The sequence below is a fragment of the Prunus mume genome, linkage group LG7, assembly GCF_029339155.1.
Source record: "Prunus mume cultivar Tortuosa linkage group LG7, ASM2933915v1, whole genome shotgun sequence".
Classification (NCBI taxonomy): Eukaryota; Viridiplantae; Streptophyta; class Magnoliopsida; order Rosales; family Rosaceae; genus Prunus; species Prunus mume.
Genome location: NC_142704.1, coordinates 4,879,109 through 4,900,009, shown reverse-complemented (window position 1 = coordinate 4,900,009; position 20,901 = coordinate 4,879,109). Strand labels below are relative to the sequence as shown.

General features: G+C 38.1%; 5 protein-coding genes across 12 annotated transcripts; all 5 read left to right on the top strand.

Annotated features, from left to right (window-relative positions):
• The first annotated feature begins 649 nt into the window (after positions 1–649).
• Positions 650–2,795, top strand: LOC103344011 (RING/U-box superfamily protein). Of its 4 annotated transcripts, none has more exons than XM_089055776.1 (7): positions 650–826; positions 917–1,250; positions 1,354–1,488; positions 1,579–1,621; positions 2,145–2,204; positions 2,293–2,410; positions 2,496–2,795. In XM_089055776.1, the coding sequence occupies exons 2-7, from the start codon at positions 952–954 to the stop codon at positions 2,624–2,626; spliced, it is 786 nt and encodes a 261-aa protein (XP_088911902.1). In that variant the 5' UTR covers positions 650–826; positions 917–951; the 3' UTR covers positions 2,627–2,795. The 4 variants fall into 4 exon arrangements, with proteins under 4 accessions (XP_088911902.1, XP_088911903.1, XP_016652714.1 ...); XM_089055777.1 differs by having other exon boundaries at positions 652–826; positions 2,296–2,410; XM_016797228.2 differs by having other exon boundaries at positions 653–826; positions 2,148–2,204.
• A 1,301-nt stretch (positions 2,796–4,096) lies between these two features.
• NAC014 (NAC family transcription factor) lies at positions 4,097–8,235 on the top strand. The gene is given in 9 exon segments (XM_008247631.3): positions 4,097–4,478; positions 4,818–5,119; positions 5,297–5,605; positions 5,733–6,122; positions 6,298–6,765; positions 6,844–7,158; positions 7,236–7,328; positions 7,330–7,539; positions 7,637–8,235. Coding segments are annotated over 9 exon segments (2,589 nt in total). The 5' UTR covers positions 4,097–4,312; the 3' UTR covers positions 7,973–8,235.
• A 430-nt stretch (positions 8,236–8,665) lies between these two features.
• LOC103344009 (uncharacterized) lies at positions 8,666–9,345 on the top strand. Its single transcript, XM_008247630.3, has one exon. It carries the CDS (start codon positions 8,996–8,998, stop codon positions 9,188–9,190), a length of 195 nt encoding a protein of 64 aa, XP_008245852.1. The 5' UTR covers positions 8,666–8,995; the 3' UTR covers positions 9,191–9,345.
• Positions 9,346–13,716: 4,371 nt separating this feature from the next.
• Positions 13,717–15,347, top strand: LOC103337862 (heavy metal-associated isoprenylated plant protein 30). The gene is made up of 3 exons (XM_008241032.3): positions 13,717–14,037; positions 14,644–14,719; positions 14,799–15,347. Exons 1-3 carry the CDS (start codon positions 13,885–13,887, stop codon positions 15,119–15,121), a joined length of 552 nt encoding a protein of 183 aa, XP_008239254.1. The 5' UTR covers positions 13,717–13,884; the 3' UTR covers positions 15,122–15,347.
• Positions 15,348–16,312: 965 nt separating this feature from the next.
• Positions 16,313–20,697, top strand: LOC103337863 (uncharacterized). Of its 5 annotated transcripts, none has more exons than XM_089041424.1 (6): positions 16,313–16,553; positions 16,699–17,144; positions 17,944–19,355; positions 19,871–20,050; positions 20,147–20,329; positions 20,411–20,697. In XM_089041424.1, the coding sequence occupies exons 2-6, from the start codon at positions 16,742–16,744 to the stop codon at positions 20,420–20,422; spliced, it is 2,190 nt and encodes a 729-aa protein (XP_088897550.1). In that variant the 5' UTR covers positions 16,313–16,553; positions 16,699–16,741; the 3' UTR covers positions 20,423–20,697. The 5 variants fall into 5 exon arrangements, with proteins under 5 accessions (XP_088897550.1, XP_088897546.1, XP_088897548.1 ...); XM_089041420.1 differs by having other exon boundaries at positions 16,321–16,553; positions 20,404–20,697; XM_089041422.1 differs by having other exon boundaries at positions 16,328–16,553; positions 20,153–20,329; positions 20,404–20,697.
• Positions 20,698–20,901: the final 204 nt, after the last annotated feature.

Sequence of the window (20,901 nt, the reverse complement as noted above, 5' to 3'; positions counted from 1 at the left end):
TGAGGTAGATAATGGATATTTAATATTTATATGTTCACAAAATCTTGTATGGGGCTTTTTCCATTCTATTAATATCAATTTAAGTCTAGGCTAAAATGGTGTAATTGAAGATATAAAAATGCAAATGTTTAATGATGTAGAGAAAAACCTCAAAACCTTGATGAATAAAAGCCTCAAAACTCTGTTTCATAGTAAAAGCCGCTTGACCGCGGTTTTTTAAAGAAAAAGAAAAACCCTAGTAACCAAACTGCTATTGCCCTTACAATGAATTGGAATGATTATGATACTTATTACTCATAAGTAAACATGTTCATTAAATTCTAAATTATTTTCGCTATAGTTCGATTCTTAAAGATTTTTCACTAACTTTAACAGTTATCGGGAGAACCATACTATTTAAGTAATGTTTATTTTAATCCTATGTCCTTATTCTTATATACATTTTTATGTCACCATCATAGTATCATCTAGCATCTACTATTTTAAGTATGAAAGTTCATCATCTATTTTTCTAATATCAAATTTTAGGCAAAGTCCAATTTTTAAAACCAAAAATTCTATTTATAAAGCACCCCAAAAATATATATATGTTTTTTTTAAATGGGGCAAAGGCCCAAACAAAAAAGATAAAACTGGGCCAGGCTATCCCCACTTCTAAACAAAAAACCATTTCCTTAAAATACATATTCTGCTGGAGAGAGGAGCACCAAATTTCTAAAACCCCAAAAATTCATGTCCTCTACTGTTTCTTCTTCTTCTTCTTCCTCTTCTCGTTATGCCAAAGCCTGACAGCTTGTGGGATTTATGACTGAAGTTCGAACAAGAGGTAAACCACCCTAATTACCACTGAGTTTTTTTTTTTTTGTTTATTTATAATAATTTCCTCTCAATTTTTGAAATTGATGTGAATTGTCAGCGTAACTGGAAATTCGATTCAATTGGGGGCTCTCTATGGTTCTGAGCAAAGGTGACGAGCACAGAAGCAGCGAGAGATCGATGAGGAGTGAGAAAGAGAATGAAAATGGCGAGATACCCGACTTGGAGAAGCAGCAGAGTGATAGCCGAGCTGAGCCTAGCTCACTTTCCAATTCCTCAGTCGGTGATACGGTGCCGCCGCTTCTAAACGTCGTCGTTTTGGATGAGGCATCTCGCGAGGTTCATGAGCAAACCACCGCCAATTTGTCAAGGGAGGTACCTTCTCCCAAAAAGGGTGACCTGTCGAGAACTTCCAGCTCTCATGAACAATGCAGGTGAGCATCAAAATCATAAAAAATAACTAGATTTTTTTTTGTTTTCAATTGCAGTTTGTTTGAATCTGGTTTAGAAAATAGAGTTGTGCTTGTTGTTCCTCAGAGTGTGTCAGCAGGAGAAAGATGAAGTTTTGATAGACCTTGGATGTCAATGTCGAGGTGGGCTTGCAAAATCCCACAGATCATGTATAGACACTTGGTTTCGAACCAGAGGATCGAACAAATGCGAGATATGCCAGTAAATTCACTCACTAACTCCATTCATGGTTTGTAAATTAGTTCATTTCTAAAGTCGGACTTTACAAAAAGATATAATCTTTTTATGCAGAGGGGTAGCTGCAAATGTGCCACCTCCACAATCCCAGCCAACTGTATGTACTCTGGACCTTTTGGTGCAAAGGGTAGCCTTTGCCATGTTCATCAACCCATAACTTAATATGTATGTATATATGCATCGAATTAGCGTAACCCATAACTTGTCGTAATGTTATATTTAAAGAATTGTATTCTATACAACTTCTTGTAATATAGTGTATTCGTTTATCTAGTTTGAAGTTGAAGCTGGAAAGTTTCAAAGTCTTTCAATATCCAAAAATCTTACTCATTACGTTATCCATTTTTTCTAATTTAGCCATTTAGTTTATCATATCTTTATCTTTTAAAACTTTGGTTTTTGGAGTGGTGCTCCAAACCCAATTGCCTCAGCCATGGAACCGTCTTTTTTTAGATACAAGAGATAATTGAGTATTATGATTACAAGTATGACTGAAAACAGAATGTAAATGATTACATCTGATCTGAGCATAGATTTATGGTAGTGCCATTACCCATTTTTTGTGTGGTAACATGGAAGCATATCATGTCAAAGTTTAACTCTCAGTGTGTTTGGCATAGCAGGGGAGCTACTGGGTCTGGAGAGTTGACTCAACCTATCGGTCACAAAATCGAGACAGGGTAAGGCGGTCACTAATCAATCTACTAGAATTGTATTAAGTTTTATGAAGATAGTTGCTGATTCTACCATTTCATATGCACCGGTCAGCAGGGTTGTGTTAGCCCACTTTATGTGGCATTTTCAATCCTCATTGGTGGTCTGCTGTTGGACGTGCTAATATCCGTTACCCTCGGTGTCTCTGCACTCCCCATTAACATCATTATAGGTATGTTTGTGCCTAATGAAACTAGTGTGCTTGGTGGTGTTAGTTGTTGAACTGTGACCTGTAAGAGACATTGTTACATGTGCAGGTATTATTGTGGTTCTTGGACTTGGAACTGCACTGAGACTTATCTTGGAATTCTTCCACCAGTGGAGTTTGAGGAGAGTTGTGCAGAGGGTGGACACAAATGTGCCTCTTGGTTACCATCCTGCTTTGTAGGTAAAGCTGTAAATAAACAAGATATGTAGAAGTGGAACTTAAACTTTATGGCGTGAGGTGTATAATTTTTACTTTGTTGTTTGTTTTGTTTAGGGCACCATTGCTGATTACCTCTTTCCAATGTACCATTTTCAATTTTATTAGTTGATTTGAAAAGTTGTTATTTAAACTGCACATCCATATTATCTTATTAGAATTATGTGGATTATGAGCCGTTGATGCTTTGTAGGATCTGAATTGTATGAGCGACACAATACATTAACGGTTGATGATCACTTAAGTCCAATAATTAGAATTTAGGCTACTATGGAGTGAAAGGATGGGGCGGCCGACCAAGGGCATGAGAAGTCGTGGGATGTCATTGGGGTTTGAACAAGACTTTGCATTATGTTACAAAACCTACAGACATAGACGATATATATTCATGTGCCGCAGTGCCGAGAATATAACTTTTATTAAAGGTGGCAAGTGGCGACATTTTATTTGGGACTACGATCCTTTTCTCAGGCTTTTCCCTATGCATTGGAGTTTGTGATTTGTGATACTTTTTGGACTTTAGACTATAATAAAATAATTAGCACCCAAAGAATGCGAAGACGTATACATAAGCACGGTTTTTTCTTTTGTTCTTGTCGTTTTTGTCCTCCGATTTTACACGAAAATTACGTTCTGTAATTGCATACGGAATTTTGTAATTTACTTTTGTCAATTGCAAATTAATGAGTAATGTATACATCCGTAAATACAATGGATCATTTTACTAAGCTTGGTGACTAACCATAGCAATTCCTTATGGTATATCTCTTCATAAGATTATTCTCCGCTATAACCAGAGGGCAAAAGAATTCGTACTTACAAAATAAAACTTGAAATGAACATGATTACAACTTGTCAATAGAATCTTATGATCACCAAGACAAAAGGGGGAAGGGTGGCATGTGATGTTTCACTTGCCATGCTTGGTTGCTTGCTTGTTTGGTCTGGCGAATCGTGACAAATACCTTATTCTTAAGGATTGAAATGTTTTGTCTTTTTTTTTTCCCGATAAAAAGCTAATATTTGATCAAATTCTCATGTTTATTGCGTTGTACGCAGCACACATGTTCACCATGAGATCAGCGACAAACAATAATTTCAGCTGCGAATTTGATGGAGGAATCAAATAGAAAAGTAAGGACGTGAAAAAGAAAAGAAAAAAGGTAAAGAAGACAGTACGGACTGGGATTGCATCGCACGACAGCTTGAGAACGGGCGACACGTGGTGTCTTGTAGCTTTTCCACTTGCGCGGCATAGTCAAACGGCTCAAAGCGCAGCGCTACGTTGCTCAGCTAAGTGGGATCCTCTGCTACGCAGCCACGTATGATCATATAAATCCAGCCAATGAGAAGCTGGTCTGGCATTTGGTCAACTCAGTCCACCAGTAGTGCCAAGTGTGGTAAAAGCGAGTTCGCGAGTGACTGTTATGAGATAGCATGAGGAAGCAGCGCACGTTGTTTCCATTTTTCCGTAAACATAAAAGTGAAGAGGAAAAAGAAAGGAGAGAAGAAGAAGCAAGAACCAATTAGTCATCTTTGCTCAAAAGCTCAAATCTTGTAGTTTTAATTATTTATTTTCTGTGAATTAGGGTTTTCAAAGTAGTTCTGAGAATTGGGAAAGTGAGGGACGAAGAAGATCACTGATCAGACATGGCGGTTTTATCAATGGATTCGTTACCTCTAGGGTTTCGGTTCAGACCGACGGACGAAGAGCTCATCAACCACTACCTAAAGCTCAAGATCAACGGTCGTAATTCCGAGGTCCAAGTGATCCCCGAAATCGACGTTTGCAAATGGGAGCCTTGGGATTTACCCAGTAATTATCTCTCTGTCACTCTCTAGTTTTTGTTTGGCTTTGAGCTAAAATTTATAGTCTTTGCTTGCTTCTTTGTTTATTTGGGGTTTCGGAATTTCTGAATGAGAATATATGACTGGCTGGACTGAGAATTTTCCTTTATTCTCTACATCACCTTGAATAATTCGTCACTATATTATCTAGATTCCTTGCGTAATCCTACTCTAATCATGATAATTATAAATAATAATCCTTTTTTTAATTAACCAATTTGAATATAGTAGTAATTATGAAGCCTGAAGCCTTTAGCTTGTAGATGCACGGAGTGTAATTAGTGTATATGTTGACGTGCCTGCGCAGAACTGTCGGTGATAAAGTCAGATGATCAAGAATGGTTCTTCTTCTGCCCCCGGGATAGGAAATACCCAAATGGCCATAGGTCTAACAGAGCCACTGATGCTGGCTACTGGAAGGCCACTGGTAAGGACAGGACCATCAAGTCCCGCCAGTGCAAGTCTGCCTCCAACAGCACTGGCCAAGTTGGGATGAAGAAGACCCTGGTTTTCCACAGAGGTCGCGCTCCCAGGGGCGAGCGCACCAGCTGGATCATGCATGAGTATCGTGCCACTCAGAAGGACCTTGATGGCACTGCTCCTGGGCAGGTATTCCCTTGGTCCCTTTCTCCCACTAAAGTGCAGAATGCCTGCTTTCTTTGCCTTCTGTTTGTATGCATATACTTAATGGCATGGAAATTGTGTGCATTATGAAATTGGTGTGTCCTGGAATTGATATGAGTTCATACTTGTTCTGACAAATGTGTTTATGTCTCTGTGATGCAGGGTGCCTTTGTTCTGTGTCGCTTGTTCCATAAGCCAGAAGAGAAGGCTGATGTACTAAAGTATGATGAAGTAGAACAAACTGGCTTATCGCCTACCACAACTAAGTATTCTCCTGACGAGACATCCTCAGATGTAGTTCAGGAAACAGCTACACCTGATATGCAAGGTGAAAAGCAATCAGAAAGTATCATGAGGTGGTGGAATGATAAATCTGATAACATGAGCCCTGATGCTCTGCCTCCGGTACCTGGTGACAGTTATATGGCCTCGGATGTGGAAGATCCTGGAGCAGAAGAAACAGGCATCCAGGTAAGATGCCAATTCTTTGTTGTATTTTTGGTCATGTCTGTAATCCTATTCCTATCACTTTACACAATTTTATAGATATGAATAATTCAGTGACCAAATATTGTGGTTTTGTACTTCTCAACTGTAGGGGCATCTCCTAAAGGAAGAAAATCAAGTGTTCGATGAACCCTTCGGCGGCCAGATTGATTGCAAAGTCTTTTCACCTTTGCAATCGCTGATTAACTCAGAGCTAGAACATTACGTGGGTTCACCTTTTACCAGTGACTTTGGCAATTACAATAATGGATTCCATTTTCAGGATGGCACATGTGAACAGGATGTAGCCTTCCCAGAATTTTTGGATGAGTTCGGCATTAACCCTTATGAGAGTTCCTGTGAGGAGTCAACGAGTCAGAAGAACTTGGTGGTTGGAAACGAGACCTATCTATCTGGTCAGTCATGCATGCTACAGACCACACCACCAGGAAACTCATGTCTCGATGGTGCATGGGATAGCACAGACACCAACATTGCCCAGGTATGGGTAAAAGAATAATCTTCTTCTTTCTTGTAACCCACCACAATTGTGGTATTCTTGGTTGTTGTCCTGTCAAGCCTGCTTATTGAATGTTATTTATCATATAAATTTGTATGGTTAGTATATTTAAAGATGAAGTCTGACTGTAAGCTGTTGTTTTGTTCTTGTGCACCAGCATGATCAGGAAGGGAGAGCTTCTGGCTTGTACAGCAAGCAATTTGATACCGAGGATCTGCTGCAGAAAACCTCATTGGGTTATTACCAAGCTGAAGCTCAAGCATCGCTGGATAACCAAAAACCTAGAATGGGAAATATGGCTGACAATTATTTTCCTCCTTCCGCATTTGCTGAGCAGTTTCTTGTGAGTTCAGTAAATGATACGTTCAATAGTTCGGATGGATCTACCAGTTGGAAGAATTTTGATAACCACAGTGGTGATCATGGTGGTGGAACTGCAATCAAGATTAGGGCCCGCCATCTTCAACAACTACAAAATTCGGGTAACTTTGTTGATCAGGGCTGTGCTCCAAGAAGACTCCTTTTATGTGTGGACAAGCCTTCATCTGGGTCAATTGCCAATGGCAACATGGGTGATGCAAACTATAGGAAGGAAGAAGATGAAGTCCAATCAACTATTACTGAGGTAAGGGTGTCCTTGTGAAGCTAATTTAATGAGTCTTTGCGTGTGCATTTATCAATTTGACTCCGATTGTTCATGCAGGCTAGAGACGATTTACGGCAGAGTCCTACCTCTGACGAACAGGAGGAAGAGCATGCAATATTCAACAATGGGGAAGAATTTTCCAGTAGGAAGGCTTCTGTTAACCATGGTTATGATCAGGTTGGTAGAACTAGAATCAGGATTAAGACTCGCCAGCCTCAACAACAATCAAATTCAGAAAATTATGTAACTCAGGGCACTGCTCCTAGAAGAATCCGTCTCCAGATGAATATTTCTACTGGGTCAGTTGTCGATAGTAATGTGAGAGATAGGGATGATGTGGAAGAAGATGAAGTACAATCAACTAATACTGACGTAAGGGTCCTTGTGAAACCAGTTTATTAACTTTTTTTATGTGCATTATAAAATTTAATTCTGATTGTTCCATGCAGGCTAGAGAAGCCATACAGCAGAGTCATACCTCTGATGAACAGGAGAAAGAGCATGCGAAAATCAATAATAAGGAAGAATTAACCAGTAGGAAGAAGCTCTGTCAACTATGGTTCGGATATTGTTGGTATAACTGGAATCAGGATCAAGGCCCGCCAGCCTCAACAACCATTAAAGTCAGATGAATCTGTAACTCAGGGCACTGCTCCCAGAAGAATCCGTTTGCAGATGAATCCAGTTGCTGATAGCAATGTGAGAGAACCAACCCCTGGGAAAGAAGATGAAGTGCAGTCAACCATTAATGAGGTAAGAATTATTGGTGAAGCCAATACATGGATTCTAATTATACATAAATGTTTTATGTTTTCATCAAATTTTAACTGAGCAATATTGTTTCATGCAGACCAGAGAATCCACACAGAAGATTCCTGATTCCGATGAGCATGATGCAGAGTGCCATCTTTCAAAGTTGGAAGTGAACGGGAAAATGGCTGAAGACTCGCCAGCAGAAATGGTTGATAAGAGCAGGGAAACTGCCGAAGAAGCCGCAGGAAAGTTGAAGCTAAGGACGGGTAGTGATAGTTCATTACACAGCAACCATACGGGGCTGTCAGTGGCTTCGAAGGCGCTGCCAAAACGTCGTGGCCTGATTTCTACATTTGTTATTTTGGTCGGCATTCCTTTAGCTGTAACCCTGTTCATAGCTTTTAGTGGGATTTGGATAGCCTCAAGATCTTGACTTTGCAGGGAAGAGGCCATAGGTGATTAGGCGTTTCGTTCCACTCTGTGTTTACTTCATTTGGAACGGGGTTTAGGCTTGTAAATCGCATTCTCATATGTGCGTGCATATGTAGCCTTAGATGAGAAAAAATATTTGACTGTGTGTATTAAGATTTCGTCTGTATTTCCACTTCCAGACAACTCTGTTTTTCTGTATAGAGTCTAGTTAGCTTTGACAACATATAATAAAGTGTAAAATTTGTAATTTAATTTGTTTGATTATCTTCTGTTTTGCCCCTTTTATTTTCTGATCAAATCAAATTCGAGCTTTGTCTAATGTGAAGAAAGCATTCAAAGCAGTAATCTAATTACGGTTGGATTAGCCTTAATCAAGGGGATAATCAAGTAATCGATTGGCATTCCACCATTGAAATGGCAGGACAAAAATCAGCTGGCTTATGAAACACCAGAAAAGTAAAGCTGTATTATTTAGGAAACAAACAATAGAGATTCCTAGAGAAGAACAAGTATATGGCATATGCAGTGCACTGCGTGGGAAAAGGACACGTAATAATTGTAAAATAAAGAAACGGATAGAGAGGATAAGGATTGAGAAAGCCAAAAACCACCACCTTTTCTTTATAAATTGAGTAAAAATCTAAATCCTGTGAGAGTCATCTGATGGAGACGCACACGTGGCAGCCAACTAGCTGAGCACACAGGAAACTAGAAACTCCTAGCCTAGATATGGTGGGGCAGTGGGGGCGCCGTGGTAATGCTCACTCAGAAACCAAAAATCAAACCCACATCAGATCACATGACCCTCTGCAATTGCCACTACCCTCCACCGACTTCCACATGTCATGTATAAATTCGTAGTATAAGAGTCAAGTGAGAGAAGATTAAGAAACAAAGAAACAGGTGTTCGATAGAAATTTCTAGAGTCAAGCAAGAGTCTTTTGTGTTCAAGTTGGGTGTTATAATTGTTGGGTTCTTTGAGAAAGTAAGCGGGTGAGCAGATACAGAAGCTAGAGAGAGAAAAATGATACTGGTGGCGGGTTTGGCTGAGCTGATGGAGGAGTATACGTTTTTGTTGGCAAGGGTTTTAGAGCATTTGTTCCATTCTGCTCCTTTTCCCAGGCGGGTTCGGTTTCTCATCCTCCGAAGTCTTCCCTTTGTTTCTTCCTACCCTCTTCCTCCTCCTCCTCCTCTGATAGGAGCCCCTGCTGCTGCTTAATGTTTCAAGGATAGGGCTTTTTGTGTTTAGCGTGTAAGGGCTCATTGGTTTTTTTTTTTCTCTGTTTTTTTTAAGAATTCTGATGCGGTGAATGTTCTGTACAAATTTGGAATTTTTCTTCTCCTCCCTTAACAAATTTGGTTGCTTTTGATTAATTTGATGGATGTTATGGCCACCCTTTGACCTATATTCTTTAAAGTTCATAACTTGTTATGAATATATGGATCAATTTGATGAGATTGGATGAATTTTTTAGATGAAAGTTAGGGTTTTTTATGTCTTCAATCTGTTTTGGGAAATTGCAGCTAACCCAATTTAATCCTCGGACCTAATCTTAGATTATTAAGTTGATACAAAAGTCTAAGACCATTTTTAAGGTCGGCCGCCGAGTTTTTAGGTATCCTTCCATAATCACCACCAACTAACTGATCACGCTTCCCTTATTGTTGCCATTGTCATTATCACTATTATTACTCACTTGCCGTTGTCATTATCACTATTATTATCACTTGCCATTGTCATTATCACTTGCCATTAAGGATATGAACTTTGATTGGATATGTAATGTTGTTAAACTTTTTATCATTAAGGATAGGCTTAAATGTTAAGATGGAAAATGGTCTCTGTGTTTTATCTTATTGGCCAATTTAGTCGTGTTGGATTTAATTTCGTCATTCGTGTTTATATTTGTGCTCTATTCTATCCAATTTTGTCATTGTGTTTATATTTGTGTTCTATTCCATTGGCCAATTTAGTCTTATGTTATTAATTTTGCCAATTTGGTCCTTGTGTTTGTAAATTAATCTGAAAATAATTTTTTATTTTTTTTTTAAAAATTTTCACCTTCCTCAATTTCGAGCTCACACCTCAACCACCTCCCAAACCCAGCCACCCAGACCACCACCACTCCAACCCCAAACCCATAGCCACCCTCACCACCATTCCAACCCCACCTAAACCACAACCTCTCTCTCTCTCTCTCTCTCTCTCTCTCTCTCTCTCGGCTTCAAGAAGAAAAATCGCAGTAAGAAAAGAGTAGGCATCAATTTGACTAGGAAACTTCTTTTTTCCTACAGGAATCGAGACCATTGGAGGAGTGATGGTTGAGGTTGTGTGGGTTTTAATCATTTTAGCATAATTATTATTTGAGTTTAAATCTTTATAATTAATGACAGATTTTTTAATTAATTTTAAATATCTCTATTTTTAAGTTTTAACATAATTTTGATAAAAACAGGTACAAACACGTGACTAAATTGGCTAAATTAATAATACGGGGACAGACATTTATGCCTTAGGATAATGGGTTTTGCTTTGTATATAGTGATGACTGCTATCCGTATAGATTATGACTATCATCCATATCATTATTGTATTTTTATTTGAAGTGTGTTTGCGTCACCACAACTCCTCCAGAAAGAAAAAGTAAGATGGACAGGGTCTAGGCACAATTAATCACTTCAATTTTTATTTTTATTTTTCCCCATTTTAACTCCACGGACAACATAGGGCCCAGTCGTACAAAGACCAGGATGAAGCAACCTCAACAGGGTCCTTGGGCCAGAGGACATCTAACTTGGGCAGCGGGAGCATAGTCAGGTTGCTTGCTTGCTGTCCAAGAGAGAAGGGCTAGCGCTTTTGTTGCTAATCCTTCTCTTGGAACCCTCATGATTCTACCTCATATTTGAAGGAGATTGTTGCAATTGTCTGATGTTTTTTTGCTATAGGTATGTGATTTGGATGTTTGTTTGCATGGAGACCAAGTTTTCTCCAAGCTCGCTCATGTTTTGCATTTTCTTTCAAGTCTAGATGCAGAAAGTGTGACGGCAATGTTACTTAAGGTGTTGGCAGTGATGTTCACGGGTTGTTTCGGGTTTTCGGTTTTCACGGGTTGTTTCGGGTTTTGCGAGCTTAGTTTGAGATCATGCTTAATGATATGAATTTTGTAATTGTTCATTCGCTTTAGGTTTGCCTCTTTGGACTTGTTGGTGGTGTTGCCCTTACTTGGCTCCTCTTGTAGACGTGTGTTGACGAAAAAAAGAAAAAACCAACATATTATTCACTGTATGCTTTGTATTGGGTTTTAAAAAGTTATTCGCTGGATGAATCTGATTCTGTTTTTACCAATAAATTTCTAAATTGCACCAGAAAAACAGTGGAGTGATGGGCTTAAAAAATGGCACAGGATGAACAGTACCTATTTCCACATATGGGAGGGCCTGGAAAGACAAGTATGTTCGAAGTTGAAACCACAAAAGCTACCATTTTTTATGTGGACAAGAAAAGTGGAGTGGGTGCTTGCAGAATATTCCAAATATGAAATGAGATTATGAATTTGTGAATGGTGGGCAAGAGCTTATCAGAGGGGATGTAGTCCAACATGGCCTAGATTTATCTTTCATGGACCATGACACCAGTAAAAATTATGATTTCCCAAGTATTTGGAAGTACATATGGCCCAGCTAATAAGGAACTTCTCAGTACAAAGGTTGCCTGAAAGGAAATATGGCCCCAGTTAGTACAAAGGTTGCATCCCAAGACATGAGTAATTTGTGTGTATTCCCCACTAGATTTGTGTGCAATTCAAGTGAAAGTGACCACAAATTGGAATGCAAAATTTTGCTGCTTTCAGGTGAAAATGGCAAACCAAGAGATAAGTGATGCATTCATTTTGGCAAGAGATTGTAATTCAGAAAGTTAGGATCAATTTGTTAGTAGATATCACACCCTCCTCTTGCCATATATGCGTAGATTGAATGGTTATATGCTCAAAGACTTTATTGTATTATATACCGACACACATACAAAAATAACTCATTAAAATCACAAAAAGAAAAGTTTCTAAACATATATCAAATGGTGATTTATCTGCAAGGAGAAATGGTATTTTTCCTCTCTTTCCCCTGCTGATTAGGTGATTGCCAAATTTAAGTTACAAATTTTGGTCAAGCATGCCTACTATATTTCTTTTCGAGCACTACTTGATTTCTTACTCGTTAAGAGTCATTCCTTCTTTAACTGCAAATCACATATTGACATATATGCAAAAGTAAGTCGTTAAAATCACAAAAAGGAAAGTTTGTAAACACATGTCAAACTGTAATTTGTCCCTAAAGCAGGATTGTTAAAACAAATTTCCTTTCTTTCCCCTGCTGATTAGGTGCTTGCCAAATTTAAGTTACAAATTTTGGTGGGATATGGAGAGAAGAACAAATTTTGTTCAAGCATGCTCTCCAGGTGGACTGAAAGATTTTAAACTCTAGAATTTTCTGATGTAGGGTAGAGAAAATTCTGGTTGAAACTGCAAGTGTCCAATCTGGTTCTTAAGTTTCATTCCAATTTTATCAAATTTTTATGTCCGAAACCAGGCATCTATGTGAGCACCTTGTATAGGAAAACAATCAAATGGAACTACATCACCAAATTCTCTGCTTAAGAATAACATGATCTCATCTCATCTGATGCCTAATATAAATTATAATTGGGATTAGAACCTCTAGATTTTACGTGTGCATTGCGCGCTGCCTTTCCAACTGTCCTAAGAACACTTGAGAAAGTGTTTGATTTCAAGAACATAGAGGTGTTATCAATTATTATATTCAAATGTGAGATTCTTCCTTTTGTACTGTTTGTCTCCTAAAGTTTGCCATGGCATGAGAAATACTTTTGTCCGAAATTTAAACAATAATGCAGAGAGATGTTATCAGAATGCAGGTAAAGGCAGAACAATTGAAGCATCAAACCTTCCCATTAAACCAGAATTATTCGGTAAACCAGAATTCCACACTAATAACTAGTAAAAACGGCATATACGTGTGATTACGTGTAGAGCATTATTTTCTGAGAATTTATGGATAATATAAATTAAAACACATGAACAAGAAGCTGCTAGAAAAGTACACCAACTAGCCATGTCCATTATTTGTTTATCTGTAAACAAATCACATGTATAGGACCCAAAATACATGTTTTCTGGTATGTGTGGTCTGGTGTGGCCGCCGCCCGCCGGAAGGAACAAAATGCCATCATTTTGTTGAGCACTTTGGTGGTTCTGAATGCTAGTGACCAGTTTATTTATGGCATAGTTTATTGGTAGAGCTTCCAAGTTATATTTTTAACTAAAAAGTATAGAACCCAAAAGATTCCATTTCTAATAGGCTTGTGGAAATGAAGAACACCAACATAGACTAGAAGGCATAGATAATAGAAATGTGGGAATATAACTTTGTAGATAGATGGTGCATGCTGTGTGTAAGTGATTTTCAAAGCTGGTTTAAAAAAGAAAGAGAGAAGATATTTAGAATATATGTCCCCTTTGCATCAAAAGCCGTCTTTCCTATTCCTTATAAGCTCATCCATATCCCTACAAGAGCTGATATTCTCCTCTGTGTCAGCTGCCATGTTAGCTTGACGCACATTTCAAGCATTAATGTGAGGATTTAGATACCATTCCCTGTCTAAAAGTTCTAATTATTTGGGAGTCTCTTATCCCCAAAATAAAACCATAGAATTTAACCCCAAGAAACTGCTAACTTGGAATTGTTTAAGACACCTTTGGAATATATTGCGAAGAGATCAAAAACACGAGGAAAGGGATGCCAAGGCTACAAAGGAATATCTTCTAGGGCTGGGTTTGTCTTTAAGTTTCCCATCTTTCTTTCTTTGTATATATAACACACAACTAGCTCTTGGTCATGGCAACGGTACTAAAGAGAACATTTGGCTCTATCATATCATCCATTGCATACTTCTCTTACCTTGACTACCCGGATCACCATTACAAAAGCAACAGCCACTTCAAGAAAATCAAACACAACATGCCAAAGGGTCGGCCCCTTTCGTTGCAGGTTCGCTTTCGTCTCAATTATTTTGTTTTCGATCTTCTGAGGTATCTCATCACCATGCATGGCTTCTCTTCCTCCCTTTATCTCTCTTTATCTATATGGCTTCTCTTCTTCATGTGTTTGATGCTATTCATCCTGCTAGTCAGATATATCCTATACATACACAAACACTCACATAGTTGCAGCATGAAGCCTCTGCTTGTCTTATTCATGCTGCAAAGGAAATAGATGCAAAACAAAGAAGAACATATATATTTCTCATCAAAAGTAGAGAGAAAAACATTTGAGAAAACTTGTCCGAAGCGGTGCAGAGGGTTATAAATATCATGGTTTCAGTGAACCATTGGTATGGTGGAGAAACTCCGACCATGTCACAATCTTTGTTTGTCAGTATTGATCTCTTAAACCACGTTTCTTGTACCCAACATGGCTTTTCTTAATCCCTTTGGCTTTCAATTAATAACTGTCAAAAGTATAAAGCTGTTTGAAACAACAAAAGGAACGAAGGAATCAAAGAAAGGAAGGAAAGTTCAGCAAATAAACAAGTAAAAACTAAAACGTACTTTTTGCAAGAACAGAACAGATTCTCAAACCGTGTTTGCTTTACAGACTGTGGAGCTCAAAGTCAGGATGTGCTGCACTGGCTGTGAGAGGGTTGTCAAAAATGCCATTTTCAAGCTCAGAGGTAAATAATCAATTGTGACATATAGCTAATTAATTAATATGTAAAACTCTGCAGTAAAATCAATTTTCTGTGTACTCAGGGATCGATTCCGTGGACGTAGACCTACCGATGGAAAAGGTGACGGTAATCGGGTACGTTGATCGCAACAAAGTTCTCAAGGCAGTGAGGAGGGCTGGAAAGAGGGCAGAGTTCTGGCCCTACCCCAACCCTCCTTTGTACTTCACATCATCCGGTGACTATTTCAAGGACACAATCAATGAGTTCAAAGAGAGCTACAACTACTATAGGCATGGCTACAATGTTGGGGACAAACATGGGACAATTCCAGTGACTCAAAGGGGGGATGACAAAGTTAGCAACATGTTCAATGATGATAATGTTAATGCTTGTTGCCTCATGTGACTCTGCTATGTGCTATGTTATGTAACATGTTCCATGATCATGATCTTATGTACTTTTTATATGTTGTTGTTAACTAGTACATGTGCATATGGTTTGGAGAAAAATAAGAAGAAATCTGTCCATCTCCATATCTTAGTGTTGTACAGTATGCAGGCTTGGTTTTATGCTGAATATTTGTAGGAGTGGGGAATATATTCAATGGAGCAATTTCAAGGACTTAGATGCATGTTACTGGTTTTTGTTTTTTCCTCTTTTACCCAACTTCATATTTTTTTGTTTGTTTGGAATTATTGTTTTGATAATGACAGCAACTGAGCTGAGATGGTGATTATTTTGGCGTTTTCACATTACAGTTGAAAGGGATTTCAGTGCAGCCTTGTCATCTCGGGTGTGGTCATTCAAAGCACCTTGATTCCCTTTCTGATTGGTTGCCCTGAAAAGATCTTCAATCCTATCAGGACTTGACCAAAACTCCTTTTTTTTTTTTTTGGCTTTGCAACTCCTGTATAAAATTTTGGGAAATTGAATTGCACCACCAAGAGGGTTTCTCATCTAATTCACTCTCTCTCTTCAGCTCATCAGCCTGAAAGAGGTTTTGAACATGAAATTAATAAATATTCTGCCATTGTACTTTGGTGGGAAACATCTCCATGGGAAAAGCAGGCCTAAACTTGCTAGGAATTTTCCTCTGAACTTGGTCATGAAAGCAACAGCCAACAGGGACTTTTTGTTTCTTCGTTCCTAAGGCAACAGGTCAAATCAAATTTGTCTTTAACTGTTTGGTCTGCAAGGAATATAAGAGATGTCCGCTTTTTCACGGTATTGGCTCAAAGGTCGACAAATATATAAACAATACAAATTTATAAACAACTAGGTCTTGTTTTCTATTGGCAAAATATTCAAAGTCAGTTGACTCATTGTCACCTGCTTAACCATTCCCCAGTAAAAACTCTACAATTACTTGAGTTTTTCTTTAGAATTAGTATATCCCATATGAACAAATAAAGAAACAACAAATTTGAAGTGAAAAAAAATTACAACGAGAATCCGTGTCGAATTCCTAAACTTCAGAGATGATATAAAACTTTATAAACACCTGAAAAACCAAAATTAGAGAACAGGGTTTGAAAACAAACACATTTTAATCTGTAATAGAAAGTTATATGAATTCTTATCCACCCGAAGAGAATTATACAAAAATTCGAGGCACAATACAGAGTCAGAGTCAAAGGGTGAATATACAAAGAACCAAAATCGAGTCTGTTTTTACCCAAAAAAAAAAAACTAACAAACAAACAAATTCGCTTCCTTGTTTGTTGCAAATTAATTAATAATTAGAGGAAGACCAACAGACCCCTTCTTCTTTTGATCAAAGGCACATCCTCCTCCTCCGTGCTTCTACCAGTCTTTGCTTGCTTCTCCTCTGCAACAGGTATGTTCTAAATTTGCCTTCTTGGCTAAGTTTAGAGTTCTTTTGCTTATCAATATTCATGGGTAGCTAAAAAGTTTTAACTTTCACTCACTTGAGTAAATGCAATGATTTCTCTGATATTGGGTCTGGGCTTTTGTTTGGCAAGGGGGTTTTGACCACCTGGTTGACTGGAACTTCATTGCTTAGAGATGGAGGGGGATGTCCATGGAAAGAGAGCTTCATCGTCAGTAGTTCAGTCCCGTTTGTCACCTGCAGCTCAGCCCTTTTCATTGAACCCCTTTTCTCACCAACCGTCTTGGTCTTCGTTGATTTCAGCAGACCCCTGTGCTTCCATGCTCAAACCCGTGTCTGATATCAACTTGGAAGATGACCCATTTTCCACTGCACCTTATTCATTCTTGGAGTTTGTTGAGGATTCTCATTTTCCACAGTACCCATCTGCAAATGCTGCCTCAGACTTGGGTTTTATGCCCTCGGCCTCTAAGGAGTCCTTAACCAATTACACGGAGCCTTCATCATTTGGGTACAGCCAAGCCAGTTTCTCCAGCAACAAGAATGCTTCATTGGCTTATGAAACCTTGCTTGAACAAGGTAATTTTCGTTGCCTAGGTTACTATGCTTATGAAATTGAGTTTCTGCATTAAGTTTGTTTTAATCCCTTTTCTGTTTAAGTTACTAAACAGACAAATTATGCTTATTGAAATTGATGCCCAGTACACAACGTTTTATTGTCATTTCACAAAGAGCAACCACCTTTGTTGTGCAACCCTTTAAGATAGATTAGTAAACATTTTCCCAAAGAATTTTCAAAGCACTTGCCACTTTGTGGTGGTAAATTCTTAGGTTGATGTTTACTAGTTGATCTCTTCTTGTTTAATGTTTATGATCAACTCAAAATAACAAACGGATCATTCTCGCACAATCTCTTTAGTTGTTTATTTTTTTAAAGCTTGAGCAACTCCTAGCACTTTATATCGATCACTATGAGTGTTTTCTACTTTGGTTACATAAGGTGTGTAACTTATAGGAGAATGTAAATACCACAAAAAAAAAAAAAAGAAAAAAAAAAAGAGAAGATAATTGTTTATCGATCATGATTATTAGATGCATCACATAACACTGCGTGAAGAACGATTTAAAGTTTTCAGAAGAACTCTCGCTGTTTGCATGAAGAACTATTCAAACTTTTAGGAAAAATAAATTCTTCCTTTTTTTCTTTTTCTCTTGTACTGTTATTGTACATTTTTTGTTAAGTTGCAAGGGGCCTTTGTTTTCTTGTATGGAAGGAACATTATCGATAAGGGTAGTAAGAAATGAAGTTATTTTCTGTGGCTTACTTGTTATGATGTCAATACAGTAAGAGCTTCATGCAAAACTTGCTTCTGTACAGGAAAGCCTGCAGTTAAGGGATCAAAGCCCAATCATGAGAATTCTGAAAGTGTCCATGAAAAATGCAGTGATTTAACTTTAGGAACTGAAAATCAGTTCATTTCAAGATCCACAGACCAAGTAGATACTGGATTTTTCTCTTTTTCAGCGGTTAATACTAGGGCGACTCCACATGAGTTTCCGATGTCAGTTACTTCCTCTACATCAAGGCTTCAAGATTATTCTCAAACTCAGCTACCATATACTGCACCCAAAGTGACTTGGAGTCATTGCAATTCCGAAATTGCTTTGTGCGATAGTGGCTTTACAAAACTTGATGCTTATACAGCTAAATCTACGGTTTTCCATTTACCGACAAATAACTCATTTCCAGCTGTGTTGCTTGAGTCAGATACCAGCAAAACTGTTTCACCCTTGAATCTCGCTTTGTCAAAGAAAGTGGATTTTAAAGGAAATTATCCACCAAACAATTACGATAGTTCTTCCAAATGCAGTCCTTCTGGCATAAAGGATCTTCATGGCCTGATATCTGGTGAAGGGAAAGAGATTCATCATGATGGAAGTCCCAATGATAAAGGAAAAGGAGGCAAAGATGGCAAACCTCTCTCTAGTGAGGGTATAGGTGCATTACTGAAGGCAACATCTGAGCCACTAATTACTTTAACCAATATTCCTGATGATTTCAGTTTGAAACATCTTGGTCCCAAAGGAGCTGTTTCAATTTCAAAAAATTTGGATGAGAATGACTCTGATTTGGACTCACCTTGTTGGAAAGGAACCCTGGCTTCTAGGCAATATGGAGTTTCAAGGTCTTTGAGTTCAGACTTTGTTGGAAATGAACAAGAAGTGCGTAATAGTTTGAATCCACTGGCACCTCAATTTTTTCCTCGTCATGCTAAAGCAATTGTAGATTACCATGCAAATGACTACATTGGAGATGATTTCTCATCTTTCCGAAAGTGTGAATCTTCAGCCGTTAATTCATCCTCCAAAGGACATGGACCCGTTGATCAAGCAGGATCAAAGTCTTCTTCATTGATTAAAGGAATAGGAACTCAGACTTCTAATGACATTCATGATCTGGAAAGAGTTTATCCCCTGCTTAATAACTCAGAAAGTGGCTCTGTGCTCAATTTGCCCGAGGGTTTGTCCAAGTTGTCGTCTACACATTCAAAATTAGATGTTCCCACAATACTTAATATGATGCACGATCTCTCAGAATTGCTTGTACAGAAGTGCTCGAATGATTTAGATTCACTAAATGAACACAAGCATGACTTGATGCAGAATATAATCAATAATCTTTGTATGTACATCCAACATGGGGATGGAGGAGAGGTTCCAATCTCTGATATAACTCTTACAGGCACTCCGTACTGTCCTGTTAAATCAACAGAGCTGCACAAGGTAGGGGTATGTGTGTGTGACCTTGAATGTTGAGAATTTTTTTTAAAGAAAATACTTAACTCTGTTTTCCTGTTTGAAATTTTGAATCTGAAAGCTCTTGGGTACTTAACGTTTTAAATTTTTCGGGGATGCTATGATGCATATATGTGCAATTTACTTATCTTCTAAAATAGAAATGATGTCCTCTTTAACATACTAGTTTGTAGATGTATTACAGATGTACTTACATTTGAATTCATACAATTGTTGTACTGGTTTTTATTCTGTGAGAGCATTAACCTTCACTTACATGCCTTTTTTTTTATATCATGTTTGGTAGATTTAATATTATTGCTTACAATGAGATTAATAATAATTATTGTAATAACAATGCCATTATAGTAATATATTTTGTTATACTTTTATCTGTGTCCACCTGGGAGCTGGCTGAAAGAAATAATTTCATCATTTTCTTTTATGAAATTAAAAATGCTCATGTGTATATGTTCTGTTGATCTGAGAGCCTAAATAATGTTTTTCAGTGCTCGAACACGGGGTTTCAAGTAACAAGGAAAAAGGCCTTGGCTGTTCCACAAGAGATTAATTATCAGAATGACCGTGAGGGGTGCAAGGTTAATTCTCATGTTTTCACTAAGAGAATGTTGGATTCCTTTCCTTCATGTAGTGGCGTAGGCACTGAGAAGAGCAATGACATCGTTCAGGTATAATTTGTGGACCTGTTGCTGAAAATTATCATATCAGTGCTTAATGTTGTTTCTCCACTTGGAAACTGAAACCTTCACACTTGTAATGGTAAGATGCAGGTTATGGGCAACGCGTTGAGAGACAATCATTTGACCACGGAAGAGTTAGACCCACAAGCTTCGGTGTATAAAAAATTATGGCTTCAGGCTGAAGCGGCATTATGTTCCATGAAGTATGAAACTTGTGTCTTATGCATGCAATTGGAAATGGGTGGCCGCAAATTAGACAAAAATAAGGTGAACTACTTCCCTTCCATTCTTATATGTCTTCCATTTTTAATTTAACTTTTGCCCATTTTCTGCTCTGTTAGGTTTCAGGCAAGCTATTAACAAGAGACATACACTAGCTGTAGACGTCTTCTGGATACTACTAGAAGGAGCTGTTGCTGTTGGAAGCTAGAGACTCTTCACCTGGTTGTATGTACAAATCATAGTCGAAATGCAGTATATAATAGTACTACTTGTTATATAGAGTGACTTGCATTTAGGGTTCAAGTCTTTAGAATGCAAGGTTGATGGTTCTGAGTGTCTGAATGGTGGAAGCATTTTGCTTGGACAGTGGATAAAATTTCCATTTTATGATGACACATACGTATTTTGGTAAAGCATTGCCTGGAAAATCTGTTCCTTCAGGATTATAGAGATGTGAAAAACCCATCTACAATCTCAAAGAGGATCATTTCTGATGTGCTGCAGAGAAATTTGTCATTGCTTAGTTCTTTTTTTCCTCTCTTTCTTAATTTGCAGTTGATATAATTAGACTGAAATTCATTGTTGGGCTAAGCCAGGGAAAAAGAAAAAGAGAAAGT

Bases quoted from the DNA above. Each gene is read 5' to 3' on its own strand.
- LOC103344009 (XM_008247630.3), top strand. From the start codon at position 8,996: ATGATACTGGTGGCGGGTTTGGCTGAGCTGATGGAGGAGTATACGTTT.
- LOC103344011 (XM_089055776.1), top strand. From the start codon at position 952: ATGGTTCTGAGCAAAGGTGACGAGCACAGAAGCAGCGAGAGATCGATG. The intron at 1,251-1,353 runs GTGAGCATCAAA...GTTGTTCCTCAG, and splicing joins AGCTCTCATGAACAATGCAG to AGTGTGTCAGCAGGAGAAAG. The intron at 2,411-2,495 runs GTATGTTTGTGC...TTACATGTGCAG, and splicing joins CCCCATTAACATCATTATAG to GTATTATTGTGGTTCTTGGA.
- LOC103337863 (XM_089041420.1), top strand. From the start codon at position 16,742: ATGGAGGGGGATGTCCATGGAAAGAGAGCTTCATCGTCAGTAGTTCAG. The intron at 17,145-17,943 runs GTAATTTTCGTT...GCTTCTGTACAG, and splicing joins TGAAACCTTGCTTGAACAAG to GAAAGCCTGCAGTTAAGGGA. The intron at 19,356-19,870 runs GTATGTGTGTGT...AATGTTTTTCAG, and splicing joins CAGAGCTGCACAAGGTAGGG to TGCTCGAACACGGGGTTTCA.
- LOC103337862 (XM_008241032.3), top strand. From the start codon at position 13,885: ATGGCAACGGTACTAAAGAGAACATTTGGCTCTATCATATCATCCATT. The intron at 14,038-14,643 runs GTTCGCTTTCGT...TTTGCTTTACAG, and splicing joins GTCGGCCCCTTTCGTTGCAG to ACTGTGGAGCTCAAAGTCAG. The intron at 14,720-14,798 runs GTAAATAATCAA...CTGTGTACTCAG, and splicing joins TGCCATTTTCAAGCTCAGAG to GGATCGATTCCGTGGACGTA.